Source organism: Lepisma saccharinum, chromosome 1 (genome assembly GCF_977018435.1).
Source record: "Lepisma saccharinum chromosome 1, izLepSacc3.1, whole genome shotgun sequence".
Taxonomy (NCBI): Eukaryota; Metazoa; Arthropoda; class Insecta; order Zygentoma; family Lepismatidae; genus Lepisma; species Lepisma saccharinum.
In genome coordinates, this window is record NC_139229.1 from 2848836 (window position 1) to 2876680 (window position 27845).

At 38.9% G+C, this 27845-nt stretch overlaps 1 protein-coding gene across 2 annotated transcripts; it reads left to right on the forward strand.

Moving 5' to 3' along the window:
- Window positions 1-126: 126 nt before the first annotated feature.
- LOC145990179 (zinc finger protein 830) lies at window positions 127-27070 on the forward strand. Of its 2 annotated transcripts, none has more exons than XR_014441999.1 (6): window positions 127-266; window positions 3231-3463; window positions 8575-8769; window positions 13240-13358; window positions 17838-18026; window positions 21142-21275. XR_014441999.1 is itself a non-coding variant. In XM_083126140.1 (6 exons), exons 1-6 carry the CDS (start codon window positions 145-147, stop codon window positions 26938-26940), a joined length of 984 nt encoding a protein of 327 aa, XP_082982266.1. In that variant the 5' UTR covers window positions 127-144; the 3' UTR covers window positions 26941-27070. The 2 variants fall into 2 exon arrangements, 1 of the variants encoding a protein (XP_082982266.1); XM_083126140.1 differs by lacking the exon at window positions 17838-18026 and adding an exon at window positions 26796-27070 and having other exon boundaries at window positions 21142-21311.
- Window positions 27071-27845: the final 775 nt, after the last annotated feature.

Sequence of the window (27845 nt, forward strand, 5' to 3'; positions counted from 1 at the left end):
ATTCTCGATGTTTTCTGCATTGCAAGTGTCCCCTACATTCCAGGCTGAGAATGACCGACGCCCACGACTCGTGCGACTTTCGGAACGCGCACGTGGGAAAGTAATCTGTGATGTGACATTTGATGTGACATAAACAAAACAAACATGGCGAACGTGGAAGGTGGTCGAAAGAAGTTGGTTTCGCAAAGTGATTTGCGACGACTTATGCATGAAAAGATAAACAAGTTGAAGCAAGGCAGCAAGAGGATAGAGTCTCCGTTAGCCAAATATCCTTTCTAAATATTTCTAGTCACCGAAATTGTAACACGTTTCCGACATTCTGTTCAGTATGATAATTTTTCACTGTTTTAATGCTCCATTTTTATTTTACTTGAGATCATCGCATGTCCTCCTTTCTTTTCGTTAATGTACATTAGTTTACCATTTGGTAAATATGCGATATGGCCCGAACGGATTTCTTGAAGGTACTACTTTACTATACCGGAAACACCTATCCATGATTTATTTCGCATGTTTTTACATTGCTGACGTACTGTTCTGCATTGCGGAACGTTTCGGTAACGATAGTATAAGCCGGAGACGGATTTCTTAAAATTTTCAGGAGAAAAGACGAGAAAGTACTTACGGAATTGCGTTCTTGAGGAGTTTCTGAAGCCGGGGAAATTGTTTTTTCGATGACATAATGAACATGAAAGTAGGTATTTTTCGGTGAAGAAGGTTGAAACACTGCATACCCATTCCAAATCGACAAAACACAAGCAGGACGTGCGATGGTTCATGACGAGTGCATGCCTTATTGTCAGTTACCCAAGCGGAACAAGGAAAACAAATAATGACTCGTAATATGAAAAGTTGAGACTATTTCATGGAAAAGACATAACTTCATCTTAAAGAGTCTTCTGCAATGCAGAATAGGTAAGTATCAATACTAAAATTAACGAACGAGAGGTGTTCGGGCAATATCGCATAATTACCCATTATTTTCGACAGATTAGGTTTGTGATTACATTACAAAGAATAACTTTTATCTTTCTTGGCTTATCTGTCAGGAAAATGTTAACGCTGTATGTGTAGACAGTGTGAATACTGCCTTGCAGAGAGGTAGCTTTGGGCAATTGGCTCCCCAGCTTGCAGCCAGGTATAGTGATGCATGCTACCCCCTTGTGTATGTGTTTACCAGACAGAGAAAATATAATACTGCTACTGACCATTGGCTGTTGGTGAGGTTACAGAGATGAGAGACTTATCGTGATTCACGTGCTGAATCTATTTTCATTTCATAGCATTTCTGAAAGTAAACAAGAGTATAAATGAGTAGGGCCACATTATCTAGTTTACACATACTTTGTTGTCCGATGCTGTGTACAGTCAACGGCAAAGATAATGGTAATCAAATTGTCCACATCTATTTTCATTACCTTTTTATTCGGTAACAGTATGGTATACTGAAAACACATTTCTTCAAATTTACATGAGAAACTACTTATGGAACTGAGTTTCTGTAGACTTTTGGAGGCTCGTGGAAGTGTTTACTCCCTTCGTTCAACTTATTCGGCCGGTAAATCATGTATTTTTCAACATTAATGTATCTCCGACGCACGATAGCTCGTACCACCATTACCGTCGACTACGTGAATCAAATGTTCTGTGCGTTCGATTATGTAACCCCCTGTTAGTGTAGCAACCACGAGGTAGTTTTACAAGATGACGTGTGAGCAGTTTTTTTTTTTTTTTTCAATTTAATTTTCTGTTTGCCTAACCTAACCTTCCGTGAATGGTTTGTGGATCAATTATCGCTTAAAAACCTTCTGTGAATAGTTTGTGTGGCATTTTTCGGTTAATATGTTTGGAAACACTACATTTCAGCTGACAATAGACAACATGAGTCAAGATTTGTCCGCCATATTGTGTGTAACGAAGTGCGAATTGGCAACGAACAGTAAATACTTTTAGTGTGAAAAAAAGCAAAATCCCACGTTCAAAAATGTTCCGCTATGCATAACAGGTAAGTACAAATGTAAATAATTAGGAAATAAAAGAGTGAAATGTGTTTTCACTATACCATACTTTTACCTTTTATTCTACATCCTGTTTTGTTTTAAGGAATGAAACTATGTTGGTTCGAAGCAGGCATTGTTCTCTGCTTATTGACGTCTTTATTTCAATTCATTGTCATCACATTGTGTAATTCAGACCGAATGAAAATGGTGGTGGACAATTTGCCAACGGTTTCTTTTGCTGTTGGGTGTACAAACAGGATGTAGTCTGCCCAAGTTCTGATTTTGCATTGTGTCTGTCAGGTGAAATGGATTGAGACCTACTTTACATGTAACATCCCTAATGTAAAGTAACCACCCTCAGCATAAATGTGCGTCAGAAGAGTAGCAAAACAAATAGAATAATTGTTAGATTGATAATGATATGTGGTGTAAAATATCTTCATGGTTTGTTAACTGCAAATAATGGTAATAATCAGGTTGGAAAAGAAAATTAAAATAATTCAGGAGCCAGCCTTTGGGGGGGGGGGGGAGGGGGCAAATACGGTCCAAGAAAGTCATGACTCCAACTAAGATAAAGCAACACATTTTGAAATCTGACCTCAAAACATATAATTTATTAATTAATACAAGATTGGATTAAAAGTAATTAATTCTTGCAACGTAGTGGCCTTCCTAAAGAAGGCTCCACCGGTAGTAGCATAAAGAACTACACTACACGTTCTAATATATCGCAGACTCTATACACATACTGCAATCGTTATTTTAAAAAAAAATGTATTGTTCTATCCATAAGCGAACTCGAAATAGAATTGAATTTGAAAATTCAGATGCCATGAGACTGACTGATCACCCTCCATGGTAATGATGATGCAGTATGTCTCCATTTCTGAAGAGTGCTGACTATGTTTCTATTTTTTCTCCTTTATTTCGGTCAAGTGGTAAAGTAAAGTGGGCACGCTCATGTACAGTAGCCACAAGCAATCCTCTTAGACCTGGTTCCTCATTGTAGTGATACCGTAGTAATAATACTTTTTTTGTCTGTACATTGGTTTGTCCAGAATTTTTCATTGTGACTGTGATCATTTTTAGGGGTCTATAGGGCTGTATTTAATACCAAAATGACAAGGAATTCAAGTTATGTGAAAAATTTTGTGGATGTTGGTTGTGTATGGATAAATTAATAAATGAAAAAATGATATGTCTACTTGTTTGTTCCTTAATTTTGCTTACATACACCAGTGACAATCAACTTATGTGTATAGTGTGTAATTCAGTAGTTCGGACGGAAGCAGTGTGGACAGTTCATCTTAATAGCAAAAAACACAAGGAGAATCTGTTGTTGGTTAAAAGTCAGAAAAGTGACAGTGCCATAAGACAAGCATCTCAGAGACCGCCTACTCCCCCTTCAAGTATTAAGAGGAAGAGTGAGAGAGAAGTGGGGACTTCAGCTAAGAAACTCAAAGGTAAGTGCTAACTTTTATATCTTAGTACACACACAGTGAGCTGCTGTGGTTTAGTCAGTAGTGCATCTGACTGCAACACGGGGGGCCTGGATTTGATTCCTGGGGTGGGTAATCTAAGATATGAGTTTTTCTAATCTTGTCCTCGCATAAAGCAGCTCTGTGGCTCACCCAGCCTCAAATCAATGGATATCTGGGTGAGGTGATGGGTGTGAAGGTGGCTGGAGCATGGTGCTCATCACATCACCTCCATAAGAATATAGCAGGTTGGCGACAGACCTGGAAAACCGGGAAAAGTCAGGGAATTCGAGGGGTCAAGAAAAGTCAGGGAAATGTCAGGGAATTGTGTCTTGATTGACTTTATTTATTAATTATTTACATTATTTTATAAATTATTTATTTAAATGGATTCAAATCAGTGATATATATTTTTAAAAAATCACCCAATTTAAATCAACCACCTTGACACATACCCTCTTGCATATGACAATGAATTTCTTCTTCGGCATGAATCACATACCTTAATCCAGTTCCGTGGTCGAGACCTATTGTACTTTCTGTACTGCCGCTATGTTGAAACAACAGAGTTGTGGAAAAGTGCAGAGAAAATTAGTTGGCATGGATGTCGGAACTAGGAGGGGGGGGCACTGTAGTATTCCCCCCCCCTGTGTCACATGCTAAAAATGAGACTATATTTTTTTTTCAAACTTATCTCTGGTTTTGAAAAAAAAAATGGAAAAAAATATTTTTGCGCTAGTTGGATCAACGTAGCCTCAAGTTTTTGCTATCATCAAGAAGTATGTGACACAAAGATTGACATGTAGATTAGAATTGCAGCCACATCTCCAGGTTTCCATTGAATCTACCAGGTTTTTTTACGTACAGGCAAGGTCGGTGTGAAACAATAAACCCAGTGTACCTCGGTGGGAAAGGATTTTGAGATGAGGGGTCAGAGGACAGCTTAATTTTAAATCTCTTTTCCATCTACGATAACACGAGACTAGATCCACCTTGTCGAAAGGAGAGTAAGAACGAGACAGGCCTCTGTAAAAATCTAGAAGCAAACAGAATGGGTATTTACACTTCAAGACGAGACCCAGTACAAGATAGGCATTTATTTACAAGTGGACAGAAGACCGAGAAAGACAAAGAGACCAGACAAAACGAGAGACTGACAAGTATCGTCTTGATCATATCGGTGCTGTTTTCTCTCGGTGGCGGAATAACAACTTTACGGCATCCTCTTCCCAACATAACAGAAAAAATATATTTCTCCTGTCCTCAATTGAGGACTGCAGAGGAGCTTCTACCAGAGATAGTTGAAAATACACCGAGTTTGATAGCGATTAATTTCATATTTTTAGATCGTTATCATGGTACATTCACGGCGACGACGACCGATTTTTGAGTGCATATTTTCGTCAATTTAGGCATATACGTAGTATTAAAATCTTTATGTGCTCAGCATTTCCATTTGTGGAAAAACACGACAGTGTCACTCCTATAAATGTTTGTTACGAAAATCTACCCCATAGATTGAGCCCCTGTGTATAGGGGAAAGTCTTGCAGTACCGACCACCTTAAATATTTTGATTATAACTTTTGTTAAAGTGAAAGAACTGAATTTCAAAGCAATTTTCTATTCTTCCAGAATTCCTTTGCCAAAAAAAATATATTATATTTACTTATAAATAGCTGCATATTGAGAAAAATAAAAGTGTATTATTTTCGACAAACTGAAGAATGTCATCCAGTACCGACCACCAAATATGGACGACAGTGAAATACAAAACAATTATTAAAATCAATAAAACACGAAACCATTTACATTAGTAATGTTTGCCCAATTCTAATAACTATATTTTGTAATACTGTGATATGCAATAATTAAATTGATGAAGTAGCTTTAGATGCTGTTCCAAATCATATGCGAATTTTAGGAATTCCTTCATTTACAGCCGCCTTCATAACTGCTTCCGCCCAATTTCCTATTTTCCTCTGTAATGATAAAAAAAAGGATCTGACGACTATCTACAAATTAGACCACATTGTCTTCTACAGTTAATATTGGTCGGTACTGGACGACGATGGGGTGGTCGGTACTGGACAACACACTTGTTGTTACCTTGCAGGTGATGGCACACTTATGTAGAGAATATATTACATAACTTTTACCATAAACATTAACCTAACACATGTACCTTTCACAGGCATTGCAAAACACATGATTGACTTACCTTAGAAAGGACCAATTGTGTCATAAAGATAACTTTTCTCACTCAAAATATCGTGAAACTTATTCAATGCCTGGCAGTTCCCTAACTATTGTCGAGACGCGCTAGCAAGCGGTGTGGAACCACCCACTCTGGTAGCGACGCGCTGTTGCCGGATTGACCTACTTCAGGATTTTCGCGAGCCCACAGAAACATGAGGAAGGCTGAACTACTGCAGCTCCTTATGTTACACAAACCCCAGTTCCCCATATATCGAATAGACAAGCTTGCAGAAGAAGCGGGACATACGGTGGTCCGTCTCCCGCTTTATCATTGTATGTACAATGCAATCGAACGTATTTGGGCACAGGTCAAAGGGCTGGTAGCACACTTTGCCACCTTTTACACCGTCTAAAATTTTGCAATTGAAAGAACAGGCTATCGGGGATGTGACAGCAGATTGGTGACGTTCGGCTATAGAACACACAAGGAAGATTATTTCCGAAGCATGGGAAAAGGAGGGAGTTGAAGAGCAGCAAATGGAGGATTTTGTAATTTCACTTGGGCGGGAAGACAGCAGTGACAGTAGTAGCTCAGATGAAGATGTTCCTTTACCAACCAACAATGAAGATGATCTTGGGATAGCGCCACTGCAATGGTAGCCGGTAAGCAAAAACAACTGATTCTTTAACTACTACTTGTGTTCTTTCATTCATTTTTTATGTGTTTACATACAGGTAGCTCAAAGCATTAATAACACATGTACCAAATGTATCATTAATGTTAAGGAAATCGAGCAATTGCCAAGCGTTTCGTTGTAATTTATTGAACTCTGTATTGCCAGAGCCTGTATTCTCATATAGCTTTCCAAATTATCTCACTTGTGTTGTCGCCTTGTAATCAAGTAGTCCTGGGTTTGATACCCTGTCGAAGGCACATAGTGGTTCGGATCCCACTTCCAACTGTAGGTTCATCCCAGATTAGCCGTAGTGTCCATAAAGTGGACTTTAAAACACCAACTCAATCAATCAATTCACACACAATGATTTGTTCTTGATAAATTCTTCTCCGTAATACAGTAACTCAGTTCTGTAAAATTCTGTTTTAGAGGTGAATTTTTGTAGGTTCCTCAAAATATAATTTAAAAACGTGTTAACGAAACGAAGTTGTACGTAATTTGTTTATACGTAATTTGCCCTAATTTTCAAGAAATACATTTCATTTGTAAGTTCTGAAGCTTCAACAATCGCGGCGTGACAAAGAAGGCAAAGAGAGGCAGCATGAAATCAAAGGAGAACGATTTGCCACAGTGTTGTTCATAGCAGAAGACGCATTTTCTTTTGTTGGTAATTGTGATACGATACAACATAAGTAAAAAGATGCCGGTAGCTGATGCTTGCAATGTACCATAATAAAAACTCAACAAAGGTTCTTTCAGTGAAGGTTTTCGGTTGCTGTGTAGAGCAGGAAGATAAAATGTTTCATGCTTGCCAGAATGTATGATTCGTTAAATTATCACTTTACGACGGAAATAATATATATTAGCATACTGATACATACGTGCTTTATTTCGCGTGACGCTTTTTTCCCCGAGCTTGCCAACAGCTGACTAGCCTGTCCGTGTGTTTGTGCGAACGTGGCAACGTAGAAACCCCCCAGCCACATGGCAACCAACGAGGAGACAGAATTTGGTCACGTTCTGCCGTTCTGCGTTCTGATTGCACGCCGCTTCTTATCGCGTCCGTACAGTAGTGAACAAAGGACATTGCACGCAAACTATGTGAGGTATGACTACAGGATCCCTCCATGTGTCACTGTAGTACCCTGAAATCTATCAGTGGAAGTGAGAACTGTTAGCCGGTCGGTACTGTAAGACTTTTCCCTAATGTTAACTTCGAATCAAATTTTTGTCATTTTATTAATTTTTTATAACACTACCACACACAATATTTGCCTACATTTTTCGGTTTTCTTTAATAGGACAGTTGAGGTCTTCACACACTTTGTGATAAAAATAATTGATTTATTTAGTTTATTTTACTTAGCTTTTCTGCCACTTTTGGCTAATCGCGAAGATGAGAATGAGTAATGGCACGATGAAATTGATTAAATGACATTCACAAATAACACCCATACCCAGGCCGGGATTCGAACCCGGGACCACAGCCTTCGTAGCATACTACGATAACCACTATGCCACGGATATCGGCATGGCAAAAAGAAGTAAGATTTCTTAAGGGTGGATTGGATGAAATTTCTTCCTCTACAGCCTACCTTGCTACGAAAATGTATGATCAACATGGACACTTTCTTGACACCTGCGCAGGGAGAGATTTATTTATCCTCCCCTCATCTCCCCGTTTTGCTAAAATAAACAACATTAAAAAATCAACAGACCTTCGAATAGTGGGTAATGTATTTATCGTGGTTTGTCAGAAATGCATACCTAATGAATAGCTAATAAAAATAAATGACAATATAATATGTATTAATAATTATATATATATATAAGGGGAAAAGAGATTGTAAAAATCTGTTGGTAAATTGGAAAACCTGCCCCCCCCCCATTCTTGAATAAGTTCCGATGTCCTTGTTAGTTGGGTAGCAAGAGTTGAGTCACATCCAGTATCCCAACAGTTGCACGACTTTTGTACTGTACTGAATTGAATTGTTGTTTGAGTCCATTATATGCACAGAGAGGCTAATCTCGACTGGACCTAAAGTTTAAAGTGGAATCCGAACCACCATGTGCCTCCACAGGATATCGAACCTGGGACTCTTGGTTGCATGGTGATTACCTTACTACTATGCCATCGGGGAGGCCAAACTATTGTACTTGTTAGATAGAGCCAGTGCTTCCTGTTATTTATACCTAAAATTATCTTCTTTCTTTTTTTTCAGGCATTTTGAAAAATTCAACAAATGATTTGCCTTCAAATTTCTTTGACAAAGAAGGTGCATCTTTAAAGAAGAATGACTTGGAACCAGTTCTACAGAAGATCAAGAAGGCATCATCATCTATACTCGTCACAGAATATGCAAGCTCGGATGAGGACGATGGCAGTGATGTGCTCACATCAATTCCAGGGTCTATAGGTAAGTTATTACTTAGGAGAAGTACGTAACTGTTTTAATGTTGCATTTATTTTAAACTGATGCTGGAATGCTGTCAGCTGGTAACGCATCACTCATAATAGTTGAGCAATGGTTGATAATGAATATTTCTGATGAAGTGAGAATGAAACTCGTTTGTGAGACATTCAGAGGCAGAGCAATGGCCATCTCTGTCTCCAGATGCCACCCACTAGCTTAATTGAAAGTTAATCATTAATTTTAGACATGTATGATGCACATTTCAAAAGAAAGGGCTGATTGATTGTATCAACCAAGGAAAGAAGTGTAGCAACACTGCATTAGTGGTTACAAACACGTACACACCCACTTCATTTTTCAACACAGTCACCGTTATTTTCCAAGCACTTCTGGTAACGTGAAACAAGCTTTTTTATACCTTCTGCTTAGAAGTTCGCTGCCTGCATATTCAGTCAATCCAAACTTCTGTTTTCAACGCCTCAGCTTGTAAGCTACTTTTTAAGGTGCAAAGTCCGGACTATTCGAAGAGTGATTAAAACGTTCTCATCCGAATATTTGAATCATCTAGAGTGAGGACAACAGTGTGCGATCTATCTTTGTCACGGATAAGAACAGTACCTGAGTGCCAAATTCCGAATCCTCGGTATTGTAAGGCACGTCTTAGTTTTGATAGTGTTCCACAGCATGCCTGTGTTGTTACTGTATTCCCCAACTCCAGGAAATTCACTAAAATAACACCTTGTTGGTTCCACAAGACAGCTGCCATGACTTTTCATGGCTTTTACAGATGGAGTTTGCTTGCTTGAACTTTTTCGTCTTGGTGGGTGTGAACGCACAGCATTGCCGTACTTCTTCACTCGTTACACTCGGACCATACCCTTCACCATTTTGGTGAATTTTGGCAGCATTATGACCTCTTGCGTTAAGAATCGAATCATGCACCGTACTTCTCAACTGGCTGGATTTTGTAATCACGCAGCCATGCTCTAACTCGCAGGATGACCAACAGCTGACTAGCAAAAATATGATTGCTGGGTCACCAATTGATGTTATTGCATGATCCGATCACTGTTGACAGTCACTTTTTATAAATAATCGGCCCTTATTTTTTAAATGCGCCTCGTCGTAGAAATATGCTTTACTGTTCGTCACACACAGGAGATATAATATGTAGAAATTTCAGTGCAAGATGCAGGTTTGCTGTTGCTGGATCATCTGCTCTGTTGTCTGTCACCAATTTGTTTTGCTTTCTCAAGTAGCGGAAGGCAAATGTGGTGGACTTGTCCATTATCAATGTTTAGGTCATGAGAGAACTGCATAATGACATGTCCTTACTTGATTTTTTTTTCTATTAGAGTGTATGTTATGTGCTTCGACACTTTTTTCATTTGGTGATTGTTATTTGATAATTATAAAGTAGGGGTTAATCTATCCTGTTCCTTATAAATTATATTATTTAACATGTCACTGTATGATCTGGGAAAGAAATGCGTAAGGATTAAAATAATGGCATCTTTCTCTTAGTCAGAATGTTCATTTATGATCAGGGAACAGATGTATATGTAAATACATTTATGTGTGAAGCTGAAATCAGTTATATTTTGTATTATCTTTGCACATCATGGCATGTAGATTCAAAAAATTCAGTTTTTATTTTTTTTATTTCAGAAAATTTTGCAACATGTGCTCCATATTCGCACAATAACTACATGTCCCCATGTGACCGAAAGAGTTGAGTGAATTTCTTGCGAATATCTGACAGTCCGAAGCAATGTTTTTTATATCATCCATTTTCATTAATTACAAGTTTTGTGTCATCCGAACAATAATGTTCTTTTTCTTTCAATTTTACATCTCCCAACTGTTTGCTTTTTCTATTGTAAGCAATTGAAATTCCTGTTTATTTACAATTGTTGTCAACAGTAGAGAGTGAGGGCTCAAGCATGAGCTCCTGGTTGTTACAAACGTTATTTTGGCAACATTGGAAGAGAGTCCCGTCGACCAGCCCATTGCTAACCCCACCCTCACTACTAGTTGTGTGTTCGATATCGATTTTGAGGCACACGTACGGGATTCGCTTCTGGTTTCTCTTCAAGACAGTCACGGTAATAGTTACAATGCCGAGACTATATTTTATATAGCTTATGTAGTGTCTTATATTATTTAAAAGGTAAAATTTTACAATTTTAAGTCTATACTTAAATATTTTGGTGAAAATAACTAAACATGTATTTACATACGAGGTTTGCTTCAGAATTTTTTCTCTGAAACTACGAGGGTTGGGGCAAAAGTCATTGCAACTATTTTCTTTCTTGCAGATACCAGCCCGGTTGGAAAATGCGACATATACAGATGAAAGAACGAGGGGGGAACTACATGTGGGGACAGTTAAAACACGCGAACATTGTGCCTCACATAGTTATTACGATAGTGTTCAGGACAATACTGGTTTGATCGTGCAAAACAATTACATACCTGTTCTACAGTTGACAGAACAAAACGGGTGTCATTGTGTGCCACTTCGTTCCACATGGCAGAACAGTGACAGAAGAGTACTACAGGAACTTCCTTGTGCGACAGGTACGACGTGGCGTTTGGGAGAAACGTCCGGACCTTCTGGACAGTGCATCATTCTGCACGACGACGCTAGACCACATAAAGCAGTGTGTGTACGGTGGCAACTGCAACGCTGGGGATGGGAAGAATTGGAGCACCTGACTTTTCACCCTGCAACTTTTATCTCATACACAAGGTTAAGGAACCACTATGTGGAAGGCGGTTTGCGACACTGGAGGACATTGCCAAAGCTGTGCAACAACAGATGACCCCGATTAACCCATGGTGTGGCCAATGGTGACGCAGATGGTATTCCGAGTCTCAAACATCGTTGGCAGCGTGTGGTGCACATGGCAGGTGACTACTTTGAGGGCCTCTAGCCCCAGTTTTGTTCTGTCAACTGTAGAACAGGTATGTAATTGTTTTGCACGATCAAACCAGTATTGTCCTGTACACTATCGTAATAACTATGTGAGGCACAATGTTCGCGTGTTTTAACTGTCCCCACATGTAGTTCCCCCCTCGTTCTTTCATCTGTATATGTCACATTTTCCAACCGGGCTGGTATCTGCAAGAAAGAAAATAGTTGCAATGACTTTTGCCCCAACCCTCGTATTTATTCAAAATTTATGTAAATCACTCACAGTATATGTGTGGCCACGGTGGCTCAGTCGGCAACGCATCTGACTACCATGCTAAAGGTCCCGGGTTCGATCCCTGGCCGGTTCAAATCCGGGAACTTTTCTAACGTTTGAAATCAGCCCCAGCACCCACCCCGTGTCGAATAACATGGGTACGTGGGGGAAACTCTGGGGGGTAAAGGTGGTCAGGGGCATGATGCTGATCACATCACCCCCACTCGCGACCGGATCAAGGAAGTGTGGGGCGTTACCCCCTATATGCCTTCATGGCATGGTGCTAAGCACAGGGGAGCACTTTACCTTTTTTACTCACAGTATATGTTATTTGTTATTGCACAGCACATGTTATTTTCCTACATAATCTCCATCAACGTCTACGGCCTTATGCTAGCACGAAGGAATTCCTTCCTTGTACCAGCTCGTGTTCTGTTCACATAGGCATGTTCTCACTGCACGAATCACACTTGTGGCATGTTCAAAACTTGTTTGCAGGGCATCTGACGGTGCCAGATCAAGACTATAGGGGGGGGGGGACACAGTCCAACCAAATTTGGCAATTGTCTCCTGGGTTCAGAAGCTTGTCCTCGGTTGTGAGACTTCAAGGAACCCATGTTGTGCGTACCTTTGAATACTCTAAGGCGTCAATAATTTCCATTGCATTTCCATTACTGACAGAAACCTGTATGGCCAATTGACAACTTGTGATGCACCAGTCTGCACAAATAATGTCATCTGCACACTGCAACATGTGTGGGCTGGTAGCTGTGCCAGGATGCCCAGACTTTGGCCAATCGTGCAGCTCCATTTCTCCACTTCATGAAGCCTGAACCCTCTGCACTTAGTGTCCAATGGTGCTCCTGTCGACCTTAGAACTTCCATACACAGCCCACAATCTTTTATGAATGTTTCCCACACTTACTTTCTCCGTTACTAAGGATTCAATTGCAGCTCGTTGTTTGTAATATGTGTCACTCACAGACACCATTTTCATGGACCACTGCCACGGCACTATCTGTCTTACACACATGTGGGCATTAAACTTGAATGTTGCTACCCTTCCATTTGCACACTGCTCTCTTCATTTTGGAATGAGAAAACAAATGTGGAGCATTACTTTCTGAGCAACCCTCGTATTTAGCACATTTTTACTACATGTAAATCTATTGCCTGTTCATGATCAATATGCTCACTTTCAATACTGATGGTAGCATCAGGAAGACAGTGAAATGTTTACGTCCTTGTTGATGCATTGGTTTGCATTTATTTGTTATTCCAGTAACTCCCGTCAATGGACTAATACCCGAGAGAGTTGAGGCTGAGTCTAAAAAAGACAAGAACGAAAACCCAGAAGTCTTACCGGAAGGTTTCTTTGACGATCCCAAGTTGGACGCTAAGGTTTGTACCTGTCTTTTAAAAAGTGTGCAATGCTTTCTGTCTAAAGAGCTGATTTTGTTCTGTCTATATAGGCTTGTTTACAAGCTCATTTTCACTTCTTTTGTTGTGAATGATTCATTATAAATGTGAAATTCTCTTTTTTTGCCTTTCTAATCATCTGTGTGTGTTGTGTATATATATATACATGTGAGAAATTAAGCATATCAAGTGTACTTATGAAGAAATGGCCAGTTTATTGCTGTCATGCAGTGGTTGTCTGTGTATCAACTGTGCATCAGTAGAATATTAAAATTCGAAATTGTGTGTGATGGGTGTAAGGGGTGCTCCTTCCACGTAGTGCACCCAATAGTCAACCTCACTTCCCCGTAGTACACCTTGGACTGCAGACTAACGAGGCTCTGGCGACTGGTCCCATGGCCAGTATAATTTTGTTTGTGTTGTTCTGTGTTTTGTCATTATTTGTGCTGAGTGCTCCTTTACAGCCACAGCTTTTAACGAAAGTCAGAAGATTTTAATATTTTGATATTTTATGATTTTAGTTATGCAACGTTAGAGTTGTTATGTGTAACGATAAGGGGCTGGACCCCGTATAATGTGACGGGTGCAAAATAGCCTTTGTGCTGATGCACCCAAAACTTTAAATTCAAATCAAATCAAAATCGAAATTGTGTGAAACTTGTATTCATCTTCCAAGGTTTTGTCTCCATTCAACTTGACAATCCCAAACTGGGCTTTGCAGTTCTGACAGTGAATCTTATCCCAAACCATTATGAATGTTTCATGCTGGTTTGATGTCCCACACTGTGGCCTTGTGGTCTAAGGCATCATGCTTTGGGATTCAGCTGTGGGACACATGCAGTTTCGAATCTCTTGAGGGAAGCGTAACAACTTTTTTCCTGCGTTTTCGGCCTGTGTATGGGACCGGTGGCCAGCCACCATCATGAGGGATTTGGGGAGCTACGTATGAGTAGCATAACCTGCTAATGGAAACCTACAACAATGACTGTGGGTTCGTCGTGCTGACCACACATCACCCCATAACTGGTTAGATGATCTCCCACCTCGGCATGTGGGAGTGAGGCTGGCTTTGATACCAGAACTCATGTAGTGAAGCTGATCTAATTTACACTTAAGTAGACACCATGCTTGATGCACAATGACACATGACAGCAGATATGTGTGCAGTGCTTATGGCCAAGCACAGCTAACGTAGACATCATTTGGTTCAACGGGATTCTTCCCAGGAGTGCAGGAGGACATGACACTTAACTTTATAAGGAGCTACTGAAAACTGCAGTGTAACCAAGGATTTACTTAACCCATTTCTTACCTACCTTTTTTCTTGGCAGATATTACACACATCTGTCATTTATGTGCATAATAGTACATCCTGCAATTTTTTTGCTTTAAATTTTATTACAAGTTTTTAAAACAGCCTGTTCTCCCCAGAACTGTTACATTATTTCAACATTTTCATCACAGTAACTTCATCACTAATTATATCATCTAGGAGAGATTTAATCACGGGGACCATAACACTTTTCAGATAATACATGTTTTTCGTAGATTTTAGGAGGAATAAAAATAAAATGATTGAAGGAAATATGGCATATAGATACATAAACAAATGCACACAACACACATTTAAATATGTATAAAGAGGTATAAACATATGTATGATAAATTAAATGAAAATTCATATATTTGAATAAATATCCACCTGTCCCCCCCCTTTCCTTCTTACCACTGTCCTGTTTATAGGATACCTGTTTTTATTTCATCTTTATAAGTAATTTATGAAAAATTATTGAATATGGTCATACATATTGTGAATAGTGATTCTTTGATGTGTGTATTGTTATGAAAATTGACCAAAGTTAATAAATTTGAATGCAATAATGTAAATGCAAGTTAAGTTAATAAACAATCTTACAATTTAATAATGATTATCTCTTACAAATAATATTTTAGAAAAATTTTTAAAAAATATATTGGCAGAAAGTTCAAAGCATGTAATTCCTCATGCACTTTATACATTTCTTGAAAATTTGCTATGAACATAATAAAAATTGTCACCCTCTGCTGTCCTTTAAATAAGACAATGGTAAGAAATGGGTTAGTCTACCTTTACTGATCATGCTGTTACAAGAAGATCCACCTTTCAGACCATTGAAGAAAATGCTGATATATTGCAGAAGGGCAAAAACTTTATAGCTGTGGCCAGGCCCGTACCCAGGATTTTTTTGAGTGAGGAGCCAGATCCCTGTGTGGCAGTGGCGGCTATTTGGGAGGACCTGAGGGGCATTGCCCCCAAATATTTGCTACTTTTGCTCCCGTACTATGGCCTCTTAGTGCTTGTCTACCAAGAGAAAATAACTGTCCTTGCCCCCTCCCCTTCCCCAGTTTTGGCACCCAATCGCCGATACTGGCCAGAAGTATTCGGATAGTTCTGAGTTTCGTATATTAAATATGTTTTCAAATTTCCTTTATTTTCTTATACCATAACCATTGAACAGCCACGATAATTCTATGTTTAGAAAATGATATATTTGTAAATTAAATTATACGCTCATTCTTAGTTTTGGACTTTTAACCACTGTGTTAATTTAAAAATACCAATGTTTCAGTGGCTGATTCTGCTTCCGTCTTCCTGTAGTGTGTAATCTACTAAATCATACTTCAGTCCCTGAACACATGATGTGTTTGGGGACGGTGTCTATATGGAGTGTGAGTAACGTTGGTATTTTATTGGTATTTTTAAAATTAACACAGTTGTTAAAAGTCCAAAACTAAGAATTAATGAATCACCACTGATCAGCTACAAAGAATATATTATTATACGCATTAGTAATTATTATTGCAATAAAGGATTCTAAGTGGGATTTAATCCTTAGCCCGCTATGAAGGATTGTAGCAATCTATGGTTAACCGGAAAAGAAAGGGACAGATATATTTTCACCTGGAACCAGTAACGGCAATTGGGTGCCAAAACTGGGGAGCAAGGACAACTTACTTTTTCTTAGTAGACAAGTTAGAGTTGGAGTTTTTGTGTTACGTTCACTTTTATGCACAGATATACTAATTGGGACTGGACCTACAGTTGAAAGTGGGATCCGAACCACTATGTGCCTCCACCGGATCTAGGTAGACTAGGCAAGAGTGGAAATTGTGAGAGGAACCGTGCCGCATTCCCCTCCAATCGCTGCCAGTGCTAGCAACCTTGCATCAATGGTTCTAAAACTAAAACTACCCAATATCTCACACTGTAGACTTCTGGAGACTGCCTCTCTACACAACAAACACATTAATTTATCCAAGAAGTAAATTCAAATTTTTACAAGTTTGAAAATTTGTCGATGTTGTTATTGTAGCTTTTTATAGGTTCACATTTTAAAAAATCATGGCTCGAGGGGGAAGGGCATGGCCCCCATGGCACCTCCCCTGGATACGGTCCTGACTGTGGCACTGTTTCGAAATCGTTTGCATATTATCATTTGGATGAAAGTTTTTGTTCAGTAACTACAAAACTTCATAATTGTTTATATTTGCACACGTGAAAAACATGCTTACATTGTCCGCGTGTGCATTCATTTAGCATTCAATTAAGTAATATTGTGTTTAACATTTCATCCATTTCGGTCCTTTTAACAAGGCACGTGACTTCTGTTGATTTATTTGGTGTTTTAAGTCCACTTTATGAGCAGTAAGGCTAATTGGGACTAGTTTAAAGTGGGATCTGAACCACTATGTGCCTACACTGGGAATCAAACCCAGAACCCTTTGATTACAAAGTGATGACGCTACCACTGCGCCATCGGGGAGTTCAAGTTTTAAAAGAAGGAAAAGAGTCGGCGAAAGGTGAGCTGAAGTTCTGTACTCCGACAGGTAGAAAACAGCCCAGGAAAAAGCGAATACAAATTTCGTTGAAAATCCTCAGACCATTCCGCTCCATCCAGGTTGCAACACTGCGAACTAACGTCGCTGCGGAGAATGGAGTGTGGTGAGAGCTGCGCAACAGCTATTTGCAGCATTTTGTTTTTAAACTTGTCAAGTTATAGGGCATGTTCTTGGTTTGTGGAAACACACTTTTTGAATTTTGTGATTTTTTTTATTCAGTCCTAGCTTGAGCTGGAGCAAAACCCCTCGTAGCTTACAGCAAAACTATTCTAAGTGGAAGCGTTTGAAACCTTAAAGAACAAAGTAGCTGCAGAAATTAATTGATTGGGTTTATTTTACTTCGCTTTTCTGCCACTTTTGACTAATTGCGAAGGTGAGAATGGCTGATTAAATTGATGAAGGGACACTCACAAATAACACCCACACCCAGTCGAACCTAGAACATCTGGCATTGTAGCGTGCTGTGCTAACCACTCCACCACGGAGGCCGCAGAAATTAATATAACACTAAATAAACTAATACATGTGTAAATATTTCACTTTGTGTGCCATTTTTCAAAAGAATCTCTTCTTATCTTTCAGAATTCCAAATTTCATTTGCATCATTTTGTACAGAGCCTTCAAATGGTTATTGTGATGCTAGAATGTGACGCGTGTAGCTGCTGGAAGCACACCACTTGCCGGCAAAATTGTTTGTACATAACCCCTTAACTAAAGCGCATTGCACATTTGGTAGTTTTCCAAGCCAAGGTTTTGTCTAGCTTCTCCTAGGTAAGCAAATTGTTTATGGCTTCTTATCGAGAATAGATCCAGTTTATCTGTGTGGGGCAAGAACATTGGGGAATCTCTTAAAATATAGCCTCCTCGAATTTGTTTGCACACACATACATAGAAATTATTTGTTCTAAAGTGTGCTTACGTATATTGTGGCATTATAATAACATTTACCTGTTTACCACTTACCACAATAGCAAAATATACAGAAGCAAGGAGGTGCCATGTTTGAAAGGCAGATCTGTTCTTGATAACATGTTGGTCAACAATGACAATTTGAATTGCCCTGTATGGAGAAAGCCATTCTTTTTCTTTACTGTCCGTGAACTTAGATGTATCCATCAGAGGCCAAAAGGTGCAAGACCATACTTGAAGCGAACACACTTTGAGGGTGCAGTGCACTGCAGCACCAAATACGGTCAGTAGGTAAAACTAAGAACATATCATTTTTCTCTCGTTAGAAATGCTTGTTTTTCACCATAGAAATCACATAGCATTTTAAGAAGTTCTTGTTATTTCCATTTACATTATTTCCATACAATAGAAGAACTACAAGAAACAAACATCTGGCTGACTGTCGACTTCCATGATTTCAAACAAGTGAATAATGAGCACACGAGGAAACTACACAAGCGTGCATTCTTGAGCCCCTGCATGCTGAAGACTCAATTGTTCGTTTAATTGTCTCTTTCGAACTGCACTAGGTGATGTCACTTCCAACAAGACCATACTTCAAGCCTACTTTTTGGACCTTTCGGATAGAGCCAGAGTCAACTTGTTGCAGTGTTCCCCCATGTGCTTACCAAAGTGAAACGTGACAAGACTTCGGCTTGGACACCTAGCAAATGTTATATGCATTTGAGTTGATGGGTAACCATGTTTACATCAAAATTTGATCATATGAAAATTAGAATACATTCCCGATCGTCTCGATCGAGATGCTTTGTCAAGGTCGTAGTATTTACGTTATAACTTTGCTATTTTTGGCTAGAATTTCGATTTTCTTTTTTCATATTGTTGTTAACACATATATTTAACACAATGATTGTTGCACGCTTTTTCTTTTCATGAAAATGGCGGGAAAAAGGCAACTTATTTTTTGCATCTTTTTTCAAGTGAAAAATTTTGCCGACAAAGGAAGGCCGGCTTTGTTGTTCTAAGGCAATGCGTTTCCCTCACCCCTGGAAACTGCATTGAAAGGAAGTTTGTATATCGGTACCCGAGGTCAAAAGGAATGTTTTCCATGTGGGAGCAAGGGCGAGTTGGGGGGAGGGGAAGAGGGGTTGTTGAAACTGCATCGTAATAATGTAAGCTCGAGGCATGCTGAAGAAAAGCCTTTGTTCTTGAGCACAGTGTTTCACAAATGGCTACAAAGGTTACCCTGCATTGTCTAAAAATAGAATTTGGAAGTAGCTGCAAGAATTGGCATGCTTTTGTCACTCCGTTCTAGCTTTTCCTCCTGGAAGATTGTGCGTACGTGAGACTCGTTTTGTGCCCAAGTGCCAAAGATTTTTTGAGTGAAATGTGACTTCCCAAGACTTTATCATCATCTTTGCTTTACATGCAAGCGATAATTTCTATGTGCATGTTGACCTTTTCATGTCCTTTTTTTCGGGGAGTGGGCAGGGGGGAACCCCATTTAAAAAAAATAAAAAAAATTGGGCGATTCCCTCTTCCCCCCTGTATATATATGCCGAATGTGCATACATTTTATATCGTCTGAATCTGTGATTCATTCCGCGTACAACGGTATATCATTCATCTCTCTAGGGCAATTAGCCTCTGAGCTAGTCATTTCAAGGTACCGCTGCATTTTGAAGCTTGAATCAGTGGCGTGCTGACCATTCCTTTTGGGGGTACAACTCACGGTACATTGGTCATACGATAATAATGAAAATATTTTTGTGTTCCTTACATGTCAGCGATAATTTCGATTTGAATGTCGACACTGTCATGTACTTTTTTCTTGGGGGTAGGGTGGGGGGAATCCCCATTTTTTCCGAAATTTTGGAATTTTGAGTGTTCTCCCCCTCCCCCACCACATATACACCGAATTTGCATAAATTTTATATAGTCTGAATCTCTGGTTCATTCCGCATACAACGGTATATCACTCATGTCTCTAGGGCAATTAGCCTCCGATCTACACTCATTTAATTGAAACTCTGCATTTTGCTCATAATCTGCTCTGGCATCAAGGGGATTACATGTGAAAATGGCCTTGGGCTCCAAAAGGGTAAACCATTACATAGAAAGGTAAATATTGAAAATAAAGAAAGAGAAATATAAAATTTAAAAGAAAAATTACAAAAAAAGGATAAGAAAAAAAATACATACGGGAATGAAAGTCTAACCTATACTCACGAGCAGACAACAAAACACACATACACACTCACTCACATATTCATGACAGTAGTCAGGGATTTGAAATATTAAGGTGAATAAGGGTTTTCAATGTTTTTCTGCACTTAACTGTATTCAATTTGTCACTAATGTATAAGCTTGCACTAAAGTGCTATTTGTGCCCAATAAAAAATTGTTATTGGTTGATAGGTAAAAATAAAAGTTTGTTCATTGCGGCATAACTGACAGAGACAATTCCATACAGATAAAACGGCAGAAGTAAAATTCAGTCAAAGCCAGGCTACTCTGTAGCTCAGGTGATAAAGTAATGGCATACTATGCGAGATACCCAGGTTTGATTCCTGGTTGAGTGCATTTTTTTGGTTAAATGTGCATAACGTACATCTCTGTGTGTGTCAGATCATAAGTAAGATTTTAAACAAGTTGTGAAATGCAAGGAGAAGTACATTTTCATTTCATATTTTCAGGGGTGTAAGGGATTACCCTTTTTGTAGAGACCCAAATGTCAACCTCTCTTCCACGCCGTACACTCTGGACTGCATTTAGCAGATTCATGAGGCTCTGGCATCTGAATCTGCAACCAGGATAATCCTCTGTGGAGCTTGTGGTTTGTGTTGTCCATGTGTGTTTGCAATTGTCCCTTCATCTATTTAATCTAATCACCATTCATCCTTATCTTTGCAATTAGCCAAAAGTGGCAGGAATGCAAGGTAAACTAAATTATTCATTCGTTCATTCTTGTTTTCAGGCACGGAATGTAGAGTACAAGGATCCTGTTGAAGAAGAATGGGAGAAATTTCAGCGTGTGATTAAGGAAGAAACAACAGTCTCAGCACAGATAATAGAAGAAGACCAAGAAGAGGCAACAGCGGAGAGACAGATTGACGAAATAGATGAACAAATGAGAAACTGGACAAGGTGATATATTTATAAAATATTTATATGTATATATGCACTAGACTTCTTGCATGTGTTGTAATCTTCAGTCAAATTTGAATATCTAGGAATATACCTGATCTGATAAATAAAAAGCATACAAGAAAGTTGAACAATTGAGTAATTCAAAACAAGCGATTTATTCATAAATTATTAGATCTTCAGAACACAAGCCATCGTTCAAGGTTGACTGGGACTTTTATTTTGTATCTAAAGATATCTGTTTGGCGGTTACGCGGAGATAGGTAATTAACTCTGATAAACTTACTTTTCATTTTTCTGCGCAAATTTGTTTCGAGATCGATTTCGCCAACCGTCTGGTGGCTTCGTCAGGCATGTACTGTCTTTCTGCAGGCAGCGTGGTTCCTTCCTCTTCTGCTTGTGCTCGTGGTGGCGCTAGTTGATGCAGTCCTTTAACTTTCTGCCGTCCCCGTGCGGGCGTATTGCTTCCTTCTTTTACCATGCAACAGGGTTTTGGCACTGCAAGCGGCGGTTCCTGCTCTTGTCATCTTCTTTCGTGAAGGGGTGCCTGTTCGCAAGTGCAGTCGGGCTTTTTTGCGAACGCTTCACGTTTGTGCTTGGTTTCTTGTCGTGGGGGGGGAGGAGTAGGTTGGATGGGTGCACACATTCCTGATAGCGGGAAGCCCAGTTTTATTGATGGACCTGGGGTTAGTGTTGAGGTCGGCAGGCGTGGTCACTATTGCATAAGTTTCGTTTGAAAACCTTTCGAATGTGGATTTTGCTTACATGACTATTTTGGCTGAGTCTACGTTATGGTTTTCGTCTATGAGGTGGCAGGAAAGGCCTGTTCTTCTCCTCCCATGTTGGTGGTCAGCATCATGCTCCTTGAGCCTATCATCGAGCTGGCCCTTCGTCATACCTACGTATTTACCTCCACACGTGCAGGTGATCATGTATATGCCACTTCTTGCGTTGGGGTCGGTGGAATATTGTTTGAAATGGGTTAGGTGGGAGGCTATGGAAGGAGGGGGTTCGTCTGCTATCTTGAAATTGTGCCTGGTTAGAACTTTTTGAATTTCCTTGGTTAGACCAGGATGTCGAGTGAGGCCCATCCATTTTTCTTTCGTCTTTTATTTCAGGGGGCATGGTTGGTTAATTTTTCTTCTTTTGGTAGTGTCCAGGAGGTGGAGGAGTTCTTGTCGGCTGTATCCGTTGCTGATGCCAAGGGAGATGATATGATTGAATTCAGTTTGTAAGTCTTCGGGTTCCGAGGTAAGGTTGATGGCCCTCTGGAAGATGTTGATCCAAATGTTGTTTTTCTGTTGTGCAGACTGACCGGAAAGTTTGTGGATGTATTGCAATCCTGAGTTGGGTTTTCTGTACACATTGGTCTTGAATTTGTCATTTTTTCTGCGGCGAGATCCAGGTAGTTTAGTCTGCTGTTCTTTTCTTCCTCTGGTATGAAGTGGATGCTTGTGTGGGCTGAGTTAAATATACAAACTAAGTCCGGAGTGTAAGGGCATGGAGTAAAACCTTCCAGTGTATTTTGGCGAGAGTTGCTGTCAAATTGACTTGCGTGGGTCCGGGCATTGTCTTACTGAAAAATTACATATTGACACAATATTCTTGATCTCACAAATAGTATTGCATCTAAAGATGTCACTTTGGCGGTTACGCGGAGATAGGTAATTAACTCTGATACACTTACTATTCATTTTTCAGCAAAAGTTTTTTTCAGCGATCGATTTCGCCACTCGTCTGGTGGTTCACGCCTGACAAAGCCACCAGTCGAGTGGCAAAATTGATCGCTGAAAAAAACTTTCGCGGAAAAATGAATAGTAAGTGTATCAGAGTTACTCATAAATGGCATTACATGCAGAACCCTTTGTCAATGTGCATTAATACTAGGCATTAATTCTGACCGTTTTCCAAAAAAATATACATGAATAATACATGAATAATACCTAATGTCCCAGTCAGACAACAATGTCCATGCGGTTCATTTGTCACCAACTATTGTTCTCCATCATTCATACACTTTTACCCTCTGACATTGTTCCCCATACTGTGATTGCAATCTTCTCTAAATTTCAGCTGGAGTAACTGTCTCTGCAAGGAATTTGATTATACAGTGGAATCCCAATTTTACGTTCCCGGATTTAAAATTTTCCTGCATTATACATTCAATCGTGATGGTCCCAACACAGTAAAATGTTAATAAATTTCCTCGATTTTACATTTTCCTGTATTTTAAGTTTTTTCAGCTTGGTCCCCTGAAAAACGTAAAATCGAGGTTCGACTGTATACCACTGTCCCAGATATACCATACTACTTACAGTCATTTTTGCTAGTACACTACTGCACGTGCACGAACTACATCGGGGCAAGCGTACTACACTGACAAAGATGCAGGTACATTCTCTGGCAGTTTTATCGTTCATCAGCTATTCACCACTTTTTGGTGCACAAATGTCCCGGTCAACGATGAACGACCCTTGTAGTATTGAATGATGATTAGATGCAATTAATAAAGAGAGGCTCACAAATAAACACCCTTGCTGAGCCTAGCATTCAACCTGATGGGTGTGGGAATATCATGTTTTTCTCCACAGAGTGGCTTTTTTTTGCTGTTTTTCAGAGAACTGTAGAAAATATGTTGCTAAGTTTGTTTATTATGTATCAAATATATCTGATATCTACAAAACATCTTTGTTCTACATATACATATGTTATATTTTCTCACATTATTTTTTTTCTGTAACAATTTATTGAAAGAAATTATAACATTGTGATAAAAGTTACTGAAAACGTATTTGAATAGTTAATATAGAAATAATTAATGAAAATAACATAATTCAGATTGAAGTCGTGATTATTTGCAAAATTCGAAGTGGTGCCCTTGTAAAGAATTTTAACTGCTCATATAAATTGTTCATTGCTATTTGCAAGAGTAGAAGCAAAACCACAGTACTAGTGAAATTCTGTAAAATGGAAAAAGTATAGCAGTAGGAATTTGAAAGAGGTGGTTACAACACACATGCAGACAAGACGATGTGCGATTATATACCATCGTTCATTTACAGTATGAGTGCATAGGGAAGGGCAGGCTATGTCCATCACTCGTCATACAAAATTTGCTCGATGGGCTATGCCTAGGGTTACCAGACGTCCGGTTTTTCCCGGACATGTCCTACATTTTAACCGTATGTCCGGCGTCCGGGAGGAATTGGAAACATATCATAAATGTCCTACATTTTGAACATCACATAATTAGGACTAATAAAATGCATGTTTCAGTGAAATTATTTATCTGTTGCTGGTTTGCCGGACCCTGTGGCAGAGTGGTTAGCACATCGCGCTGCGATGCCAAGGGTCCCGGGTTCGAATCCCGCTCGGGCTTGGTTGTTTGTGAATGTCCATTCATCAATTTCATCATTTCATCACTCATCTCCATCTTTGCAAATTAGCCAAGAGGCACAAAACGCGAAGTAAAATAAACTAAATCAATCCATCAGTTGCTGGTTTAATTGATTTATTTGGTGTTTTAAGTCCACTTTATGCACAGTTAGGCTAATCGGGACTGGGCCTACAGTTTAAAGTGGAATCCGAACCACTGTGTGCCTCCACCGGGAATCAAACTTGGGACTCCTTGATTACAAGGCTACGACTGCACCATATGGGAGACCCTATTATCTGCTGCTTAAATTTTTCCCTTACAACCTGTACTACAGAGTGATCCATTGAAGTGTAGTCCTCCGTGTCGCTGTTTGCGCTATTGGCAAGCGAGGCGCTCGCGGCTGTAGGTCGGCTGACTTGGCACTCTAGACTGTCCGTCAATCAAACGTGCAAGTTTACGTAATTTGTTTAAAGAGTAATTTATTTACTTATAAATTTATGAAAGAAATGAAAGAAGGTGCTGAAACTGGCCGCCTTCCTCGTCCTTGACGATGGAAAGTGCTATGAACAATGATTTAATTTGAACATGTTTATTGAACACAATATTTCAAATCTTGAAAAAATGCCACATGATGAAAAGTGGGAGAGTTATATTAATATCAATAAGCATTGTGAGGGCAATTCAGAATTTCTCAAAATTGCTGAATATTTGTTTGCCATTCCAGGATGAAAGATTATTTTTTTAATGTCAGCACAGTGGACTGATGAGGGGAATCAATTTCTTATAGATTCTGTGAAGGGGTTGGTGCTTGTTCAGTATAATTTCAATGAATTTTGTTAGTTTTATAATTACATTATGACTAAGCCTGCAATTTTACGAAAAATTGGCTCCTCAGAGAGATACAACTGATAACTCATATAAGAAGTGCATTGTTTAGCAGTTTAGTTTTGGAATTTTGTTTTTAAGATATTAAAAATTCATTATTCCTTAAACTCAAAAGGTGTAATTTTACATTATTTGCTAACATGTTCTAGTAATGTGTATTATTTATTGTGAATTCTTTGTGTCCTACATTTTGACTCTGGTGTCCTACATTTTGGGACAGCATGTTCTACATTTCTCTCGTAGTGATCTGGTAACCCTAGCTATGCCTGTCGCTGTCTGGAAAGGGTTAAAGTGAAGGGTGTACCAAAATAAATGCAGGATTTAATTTAAGAAGATAAAGACAATATTTATTAGTTGGCAAAGTTATTACATTATTTGAAAGGGTAAACATTGCCATTAATAACACGAAAGTCGCTGACAAGGCAGTTTATTAAGATTTAAAAACACTTTACATGTAATGTTTCAACCCTGTATCAGGGTCTTTCTCAGACGGAGAACTAAACTAAAAAGATGCAATACACAAACAGAAAGATTTATACACATAGCAGGGTATCTAGACACACACAAACACATCAGTGTTTTTGTATCTTAATAAACTGCCTTTGTCAGCAACTTCAATGTTTTTATTATGGAAACAAGACTTAATTATATTACCATTGCAGTTAAATGTGTACACAAATCTACAGATGCAGATCTTTCATTAACATCCGCTGCATTGTGCTTTTTGAAATGTCCAGATGCAGTGACCGACGGCCCACTGAAGTTTCAGGACAGTCTGCCACAGTATCACTGACAGTGGCAATGTTTATGGCTGAACGGCCAGTACGAGGTCGGTCTCTTCTTTTGCTGTCTCCAACTGAACCTGTTTGTTCAAATTTTTCAAGTAGTCTTTTCACAGTTGTTTCATTGGGAGGGTTTCTCTACCAAATATGTCACATAATTTGCGCACAGTCTCAGCGAAACATTGTCTGAACTTGTAATGAATTTTAACGATCGTCACTTGCTCCTCCATCATGTAGCGTTCCATACTAACTAACCGTAACATATTTACTACAACATGTGACCACGCAGAACACTGCCAACCTTGCAGGAAACAAAAAATACACACAATTTAAATCGTGCATTAATTTTGGAACACCCTTTATGTTTCTTTCTCTTTTTCAAATTGTAATTCTCCAAGGTACATGGAAGATTTCATAATCATGGGTTTGTTGCATTTCCAGGGTGATAAGTTTAGAGAAGAAAAAGGAAGAAGTGACATCTGTGACAACGAAGGGAAGTGGGGAAGAGGAGGAGAGTTCATCGAGTGCCGATGAAGCCGAGTTTGAAGAATACTTGGACTGGCGAGCAAAGAAATCTTATAAATGAGTGTATTGTGTTTAGAACTTACTGTGTAAGCAACTAGTGAGAACTTGGAAAAAATACTTGTACATAAACTAAGGTGTATATTTTTGTAATTATTAATGCGAGAATATTTGTGGAATGAATGTTATTTGAATATACGTGTTTTATTTGTGAACAGTATAATAGCCATTAATTTTTTTTATATCAAATGTTGTGTGACTAATTGAGTTTTGCATATGATTGTTACATTTGTGAGAAGTTATACAAGATGACAAAGCTCACTTTCCAAATAGGAAAAATTGCTTTATTTGTAATAGCCCAGTCAACAAAGGTTTTATGTCGAAAAAAAAAATAGGGGAAACCTGACCTACTTCCTTCCTCCTCCCTGGCCCCATGAAGGTGAAAATGGCACCCAATTGCTTTTGCTCTATTATTTTGGATACAATTCATCATTGGGCCTTTTTTAAAAATATAATTATTATTGTCAGTTTAATCTTTTCATATGAAAATGTTTTCCATATCTTGTACATATTTTTTGCAAATTTTTTAAACAGAGGAAATAATGTTGAAAAGCCATTTCTAGGCTATTTAAAAAAATGTATAATTTTAGAACATTATTTTGTAAAATAAGGATTAATCACATATTTCAAGCCCATGGAGAAAATAAACAACTCTAGCATACAGTCAATTCCGTAATTAATAAATTATGTATGTTGGAAAAAATATGGAAAATTGATTTTTGGCATGATGTTAGACCACCGTAAAGTCCCTGCAATATGCCATCCTGCTTCCCCCTCAATACTCTTCTCAAGAACAAAATGGTGGTTATTTACTTGGCTATCTCCGCAATAGTAACATAGGATTTTAAAATCTGATTACTCATATTATTACCTGCAACTTTTCTTATATCAACTTTTTCTGTTTCATGC

What these genes read in the sequence shown, in the direction of transcription:
- LOC145990179 (XM_083126140.1), top strand. Translation starts at nt 145, where the DNA reads ATGGCGAACGTGGAAGGTGGTCGAAAGAAGTTGGTTTCGCAAAGTGAT. An exon ending in ATAGAGTCTCCGTTAGCCAA is followed by an intron (nt 267 to 3,230) that starts ATATCCTTTCTA and finishes AATTTTGCTTAC; the next exon opens with ATACACCAGTGACAATCAAC. An exon ending in TTCAGCTAAGAAACTCAAAG is followed by an intron (nt 3,464 to 8,574) that starts GTAAGTGCTAAC and finishes CTTTTTTTTCAG; the next exon opens with GCATTTTGAAAAATTCAACA.